The sequence below is a fragment of the Monodelphis domestica genome, chromosome 2 (genome assembly GCF_027887165.1).
Source record: "Monodelphis domestica isolate mMonDom1 chromosome 2, mMonDom1.pri, whole genome shotgun sequence".
NCBI lineage: Eukaryota > Metazoa > Chordata > Mammalia > Didelphimorphia > Didelphidae > Monodelphis > Monodelphis domestica.
Window position 1 is genome coordinate 533,328,207 of NC_077228.1, and position 8,242 is coordinate 533,336,448.

At 44.0% G+C, this 8,242-nt stretch overlaps 1 protein-coding gene across 1 annotated transcript in view; it reads left to right on the forward strand.

Moving 5' to 3' along the window:
• Positions 1-8,242, forward strand: part of LOC100025446 (zinc finger protein 260-like) — a 31,224-nt gene that overhangs the window by 2,227 nt on the left and 20,755 nt on the right. The window contains exons 2-4 of the mRNA XM_007486152.3: positions 1,047-1,135; positions 6,754-6,978; positions 7,731-7,807. Of these exons, the coding sequence (XP_007486214.2) occupies positions 6,918-6,978; positions 7,731-7,807 (138 nt within the window). The 5' untranslated portion in view covers positions 1,047-1,135; positions 6,754-6,917. The remainder of the gene's footprint in view (positions 1-1,046; positions 1,136-6,753; positions 6,979-7,730; positions 7,808-8,242) is intronic.

Genomic DNA, 8,242 nt, shown 5'->3' on the forward strand with positions numbered 1-8,242 from the left:
TCTGTCTTGCAGCCAATACACAGTATTGACTCCAAGACGGAAGGTAAGGGTTTAAAAAAAAATGCTTGTAATTTTCCTTAATTTTAAAACCTCTCACACACTTCATACCCCCCACTTTGGGGAGGTTGAGATGCTAGGGATTTTGAAACTGTTTTCATTCACCTTTAACTACTGAACAACCATAAACCATGCACTTAAACAACTTAGGCTTTTTATTTCTATTAACTATTACCTAGTATGAAAAAAATAATGGTGCAACTGAGTCAGCTAATGTAAAGTCTATAGATAAAAATTTTTGTTAAAATAATTCTCCTGATTTGACTGAGTTGTAGCCTTAACTAAATTAGTTTTGGGTACACATTTCATTTTCCTGAGTATTTATTCCTCGGTAATAAGGACTCATTTACCATTGAACTTTTGCCTAAATATATAGGTGAATGGATGAGCTTTCCTAGTCACAAAGGTTTTCTTCTTATCTCCCAGTTTCCTGCCTTGAGGCTTCAAAATGTATAAACTTTACTGGTACTGGGCAGCAAATTACTGTTCTATTAGAACCTTGTTTATTAAAAATGCTGCTTAGACTATTATTTATGTGCAAGGTTTCCCTCCTTTTTGGCACTGATATTTTGCCAGATTTTTTTTATGACCTAAACTCTTCCTTTTAAGAATACGGACCCCTCTGAATTTGCTTACTCATTCATAATGGCTAAAAATTTCTATGTGCCTCCACAATTTCCATATTTTATGTGTGAACTTTAAGATTACTCCACCCTACTTAGTCTAACAACATCAGGAATGTCTTTTGAACTTTTTATTACTCCACCCTACTTAGTCTAACAAAATCAGGAATGTCTACACCCATACTTAAGGATTAAGTATTTAGGAGGATGGCCTTCAACAGACATGTGCTAGCAAATGACAAATCAGAAATAGCTGAAAGATCCCTGGGCTGTCCTAAGTCAAGCTTAAGCTACCATTGGTACAGGTGAGATGCAGGAAAGTGATGTAAAAACCGCCTATATATTTTGTGTCACTTCCTCTCTCAGGGTTCTTTCCCCGGAGAGGTGGCTCTGGCTGACAGCGTGCTAAGCGTTCCAACATCTTGGTGTGGTGAGAGGTATTGTCCGGTTTGCTGGTGAGTTTTCCCTTGATACTATGTTGGGAGAAGCTGAGTAGCTAATTCAGGTTCAGGCATCTTAGCTGAGCCCTCTTGGAGTTTAGGCTGATTCCTTTCTCCTTTACCTTCCAACACTAGCCTCTTAAAGCCACTAATTTGAAATCCTCCTGGCACAGGCCAGGCGGGAAAAATTCTACACCTTTTCCCTCTCCCTTCTCCTTAATTTCTTTCCTCTATATTAATTAAAATCACCACAAATTTCCAGCTGACTTGGGTATTTTATTTGGGTTATCTCCTGGTGACCAAAATTAATTTAGTTTAGGTCACAACCCTAAAATTATCCTTACGTATGCCTTGCATTCCAGTGGCTTTCTTCATCATACAATTACAGAAAATTTGCTATTAACAGGAGGAAAATGGGAAGTAATTTAAAATGAGGGAGAAAAGCTTCCAGAATTTGCAATATTAATGCCATGCGTAAATTGGCCATGATCAGCAGTCATCAGTAGAACTTGACAGAAACTTTGCCCTTCCATTTGCCCTTGTGACTGTATCAATAACCAATTCCCTCCATAGCATTTCTTTTCCCAATTATCTTCCCATACAATTCACCCTTAGATGGCAATTCTTTTTAACCATGTTCAGGATTTTAAATTACCTTCTGTTATTAATAATTATTTCTAGGCTCCATCATTTCTTTCCTAACATCTTCTGATACTACTTTAGAGACAAACTTAGCACTCTGGAACCTTTGGTGCAATTTCTCAAATGAACAGATATTACTTTCAAACCTCTTAACAAGGTAAAATGCTCCTATTTAAACTTTTCTACTTCAACTAAATTTGGGGACTAGCTCTGTCCTTCCCAGGTTCTCTACTTAAAGAGACTTTGCTCAGGGTAAATAAAATGGCCAGTTTTATGACTGCTACAGAAATATTTCTAAAGTCAATGAAAATGATGAGAAATGATACTTATCTGGATTCCATATCTTGGGGCTCCTTCGGATTTCTTGTAAATATCTTCTTCAGGAATTCTCTAGATTTGAGGCTGCAGGAAAATCTGGTCGAGGCTTTTGGCTCTTAAGAAATGTCTTTGAGGTAAATAGGTTTTAATCACTTCACTCACACTCCAGAACTGGGGTGGTAAAATCCAGGGTGTTCCTAGAAATGTCTTAGGAGTTTCCCAGGTGGGGAATTCCTTTCTCTATTAGCGGTCATGTGCCAATATCATCAGAAATAACGATCACAAAACCATTAGTCTCTCCACTTAAAAAGGAAAATCAGTTCTCAGTATTCACTGGTCTTTTAAAACAAAAACTTATCTATTGGAATGGTTGCACTCTGGAAATTTACCTTAAAAATTCCAACAATCAGACTTTTTCAAAAACTCAAACCCATAACCTTTTTTTTTTCTAAACACAAACTTAGTGTTACTAAGGAAAAGCTTTAAAATGACCTTTAACTCTGAATACCTCTACAATTCCCTTCTCTTTCCTTCTTTTTTTTTAACTCTTAATTTACTTTTGTCTCCACATTTGCCTTTCTCTTAGCCTTTCCTCAAACCCCTTTGGCCTAAGGCTAAAGCCGCTCCTATAGTGGAAATTTGTTGGTCCCTTTAAAATGTTCCGGGTTTCCTCACCATTTAAAGCGATGCCTTTTCCCCAATATTTCTTGTCATTTACAACAATTCAGTGACCAGTCAGGCCTGTAGTTGACCATCCTAAATTGATCTTTCTTTACTCCAGAACTCACACATACCTTGCTATTTGAAAACAATTAACAGCTGGAAAAAAAGTGAAATTATAGCACTCAAATAACCAGATTAATACCTAGAATAAAATGCATCTTATTGCCAATATTAACTGTACCTGATATACAATATTTCACACATTAACCAGACCAAAACTGGGAGGAAAAAATGAGACCTTAAAGTTCGAATTTCTGGACCTCTTTTTGCCTCCTGCTGGATATTCCCAGCTCCAGATCGCAGCTCCGGTCTCACCTCTTCAACTTCTGGGAGGAATTCATTGTTAACACAACTTTCAGACATTATTTGCTAACGTTTAAATCACCAGCAATTGAAATTATTGGCGAAAGTCTCTGCCTAAGAAATACATTAGACATAATATAAGCAAAAGCCCACAGAAAATGGAGAAGAAACCCAGAACTTAAGTTCTTAAGCTTCTATGAGAAGCTCTTTCACAAAACTTTATAACCATTTAAACTTCAAGCCAAGGCATTAATTCATGAGGAAACTTTCTCTATTTTAATCAACTTAAAGCAGTTACCCAGAACTTCAGCTGAACCCTCACGATTCTCCCACTCCCTCTCAGCTTCCCATTCAGTGCTTTCAGCCAACCTTTCCCGCCTCTGAACTGCTCTCCAAACCTCACCTCTAGCAGTTACGACTGCACTAACACAGGCACCAACACGCACACCCAAAATCTAGTTAAGCTCCGAAATTGTAGCCAGGTTTAGCTAGACTCCATGTTGTCTAATACGCGTTGGGGCCAGACTGCCATCTTCTCATCTTCCCTGCATCATGCCCAAATTTGAAATCGGCCATATTATTAGGTGGTTCCTCAGGCTGCTGGCTGCCGCACCTCCATTTTTAGGATCACAGACATGCTGTTACCCATGTCCAGAAGCACCTGGGTAGCTCTGGATGATGCGGCTCTCTGTGTACCCCACAGACTCCCGCTTAACAATTCCTTCATTAAAGAGCGAGTCCCTCCCAAATACATGAGATGTGAGTCCTACCTCTGAGAGCCACTTATCTGCCCCTCTGCTAACCAGACTCCTGACTCAACCCCAAATGGGCTGCCTGGGTACCTCATGTCCCGGGGTCCTTGTTAGCAGGAGGGCTCAGGCAGCCAGGACATCAGATCTCGGTGGGACCTCCATTAATGTTATCTGGAAAAAACACAGAACTATTAAATGTTAAAATCACTCTTTAATCAAGGGCAAAAGGGGTTCAGGGCTATGAGGTCTCGACAGGAGCTGCACGTCCTACGCGACTTCAGAGTCTGAAGATTAAATTCTGGCAGCTCTGGTCTCTGACCCCTGGGAGTGCCACCACGCAAGATGGACTCTGAGGAACAAAAGAAATTGGGGAACCTCTAGACCATTTGGGGAGTCTGGGGCAGGGAAAGATGATTGACATCATTATAGTTACAAGGAAATGGGAGTGTTCCAACTACACTGACAGGATACAATCAGGCTTGGGAAAGGAATCCTGGCTAGAGGCTGGAGTGTAAGAAAGGGTCTGTTTACAATCGATACTAAAGGATGGTTCCTGCCCAGCTATGGATCTTCTTGGGAAAGGGTCTGATACCATACGGGGGGGGGGTTACCTAAAACAAAGAGGATCCTTAGCATGTGCTTAATCCCAGCCAACTAGGATTGTCAATTTTCCTGAGGGTCTCCCACTCAGGCTGAAACTGCCAGCCTGGGATTCCCTTCTGGGTGGATATCCAGGGGAACAGGGAAGAAGTACAAGCTTTGGGGTGTCCAAACTATAAGCTAGTCCTGAAACTTGGGGTTCATCAGATCCCACTAGGCCACGAGTTTGGGATTCCTAGATTCCATGTTGGCAGGTGGAAAAATAATTTATGGAGTGCCTACTGTGTGCCAGGCACTGTAGTAAGTGCTACCTCCATAGCCCTGGGAAGTGGAGCTTTCTCTTGTTCAGTGGTTTTTCTGTCTTTTCTCACTCTTCATGACCCTGTTTAGGGTTTTCTTGCAAAGATAATGGAGCAGCTGGCCATTTCTTTCTCCACATAAAGGGGAAACTGAGGCAAGTAGAGTTAAGTAATTTGCCCAGGGTCACAGAAACCAGTAAATATCTAAGACTGGATTTGAACTCAGATCTCCCTAACTCCTCACCCTGCACTCAGTACCCTGTGCAGAAGGAATGGGTAATCTCTTTCCTTCTGTCTTCCCTACCACCCTGCCCACACTTGTGCCCCATCCACTTTCCCCTACTCCTGGTGCCCTCACACATGCCAAGATCTGTCTGGTCAGTCCAAGCCTCCACCAGCCCTGCCGCCCTCCCTCTGTCCACTGATGGTCACAGTGATAGAATACCAGACTGTCCTCTCCTTTCCCTGCCTCTTGCATCCCACATGCCCTTCCTTCCTCTCCCTCTCTCCTTCTCTCCCTTCCTTCCTCATTTCCTCTCTCTCTTTCTCTCTCTTCCCTCTCTTGTTACCACCTATTGTGGCACTTTTCCCAGCTCTCCCCAATGACTGGTCTGCCATATTGGTACTGTCGCTCACATGGGCAGCCTTGACCACTGTCTCTCCTTGGGTGGCTTTGTGTTCTCCTGCCCCTTCTCAGCCCCCTCTGCTGGACCATCATCCCCTACTGCCCCCTCAGTGGCTGGGACCTGACATCTCCTTCCTCCATCTTTTCACTCCCTTTGGGTTAATCACAGTCTGTCTTCATGCTCTCCAGGCTGATGGTTCCACCATTTGCACTGCTCAGCTCCATCCTGTGCCACTCCATGGGTCAGAGAATGGAGCTCTGACTCTGGAGGTGGAGGTTGTGGGTTCACATCCTGAGACTCAGTTTCCTGATCTGTAAAATCAGAGTTTGCCACTAGACACCTACGAGGACCCCTTTGCCTCTCCATCTCAGAAACTCTTTATAAAAAATCATCTTTTGAACCTCAGACAGCCAGTTGGGCAGCTTTGGAAAGCTGGGTAGTGCCTCGCTCTCTTTCCTTGTCACCTCCATGCACTGGGCACGTCTTGCCTTTTATGTCCACACTGGGTCTCACTTCTGTCCCCTCCTTTCCCCACACACCCGACCCCTCACTCCCCTGCTTCGGGACCCTGATGGGCCTCCTTGTCCCAAGACTTTACCACCTCTGCGGCACACAACCAGCCAAAGGCTTTGTGGCAGTCTCCCACTCCAGAAAGTCCACTGATTTCCTGCTCCCTCCAGGAAGCAAATATCAACTCAAGTGTTAGCAGCTAAAGCCCTTTGCTACTAAAATTATGGGCAGTCCTGGAGATAAGCCTTTGATGTGATTGGTAGATGTGAAAATTTAAAGGAGGAGACACAAGAGGAAAGGATGATATATTTGGCATCTCTCCCTCTCTTGGAATAAAAAAGCTCTTTTCCCAGGAGATTTGGTTCTGGCTGACAGCATGCTAAATGTCCCAACATCTTGGCGTGGTGGCAGCTGTACTCTAATTTTCAAAGTCCTAGTGTTCGTGGACTATGAACTCCCCCTGGCACAGGTCAGATGGGAGAAATCCTATACCTTTCCCTCTCGCTTCTTGATTTCTTCCCTCTATATTAATTAAACCACTATAGATTTCCCCTGGCAACCGAAAATTAAATTGAGATTAATTCACGACCCTAAATTATCATTACACTTCCCAGTGTGAGATGTGAGCTTTTTTCTTAAATTAATGAAATTCCTGACCTGCCCAGTTGCATATCCAGCTTCTGATTTCCAATATTGTGATTGTGATTTCAGGGCCCTCCTGCTATCTCCATCCTTTTTCTGGCCTCAGTGGCTCCTAGCAGAGTCCTCAGGAGCCCAGCCCTCAGAGAGAGGGTCAGTTCCCAGCTGGGAACAAGAATCTGGTCCCCAGAACCCAAAGTAACATGATTATCTCTTTACAGGCCTCAGCTTTAGTGCAAGGAGAAGTTGGTGTAGGATCTCCCCCCAAGGAAGGCAGTCCAACCCAGGAGAGTATCCCTGCTCTGCAACCTTTCATCCAGCTCCAGGGCTATAGTGAAGCCAGTCCTCCCAGCTGGGCAGAAAGGACGTGAATGAAGTCAGAGCAATGAGAAAACAAAAAGGATGGGCAAGCATGGGAGATGTGGTCCTGACACGTCAGGAGAAGGGTGAGAATTCCGGGAGCATCAGTGGGGGAATGGAATCTTCCCAGTGTGAGAGAACGTTGAACCCTTCCCTCTGGGGAGTGTAATGGCCAGAATGTAAAGGCTAAAAATAAAAGGGTTGGACTAAATTCATCAGAGAGTGTGGTTGCCAGGAATTAATTAATGAATTTTAGCAAATTATTCATAAAATAGAGGGAAAGTGAAGGTAGAGAAATGAGAAAGAGGGTAGAGTAAGAAATTAAATTAATGAGCTTTACTATTGCTCCAGCCCCGGCTTTACTCTGGCAAGGCTCCAGAAGCCCCAACTGGAGAGCCTGAGGGTCAGTTAACAGAGGTTTTAGCCCAGAGGCCTCCTCTCAGGTGAGGGGCCCCTCCAGAGGCTAGTACCTCCCTTGAGGACAGCCAGAGAATGGAGCCAGCCTTTTTCACTCACCCACATGTAGTCATAATAGAAAATTGGAGCAGTCCAAGGTCCTTAGCTGGAGCAGGTGTCAGGAAAGGTGAAGGAAAGGGTTACTAGGGGCAGTGGTGAGGGCCATTGAACCCCAGACAAAACACATGGCCATGGCTTTCTCCAGCAGGAATTGTGAGATGAGTCAGGGTTAGAGAATTTGGTAGAGGAGTGATCTGTCCAGGAGCATTGACAATGCAGATGGGCTTGGGGCCTGAGGGTGCTAGTGAGGGCTTTGTCTAGGAGCCACAAAGCAAGATTGACCCAGCCAAGGACATCTCCTTATCCAGCTCTGTTTCTCCAGATATAGCTCTTCCCCCAGTTAGCAACATAGAGGAGAAGGAAGGAGGGACTTCTGGAGTCCTGGCTGCCAGGATTCAGGTAAGTTCCTATTACTGTCTTTCTCCTTTGTTCTGTCTCCTCCCTTGGCCTCTCTTTTCTAACATTTCGTTCCTGTCTTCACTCAAATTGTGCTCACTCGAATTCATGTTGGGACCCAAGCCTCAGTAGATTGAGTAGCTCAGTGGATGGAGAGGCAGGCCTAGAGATGGGAGGTCCTGGGTTCAAATCTGGCCTCAGACACTTCCCAGCTGTGTGACCCTGGGCAAGTCACTTAATCCCCATTGCCTAGCCCTTACCACTCTTCTGCCTTGGAACCAATACACAGAATTGATTCCAACATGGAAGGTGAGGGTTTAAATTAAAGGGGGAAAAAAGAATGGAGTTGTGGGAAATTTTTAAAAATTCAGTCAAGAAGTGACAATAGCAGGGTGTGTCAGACAGCTGTGGAAGTGGCATGTTGAACTTATTATATAG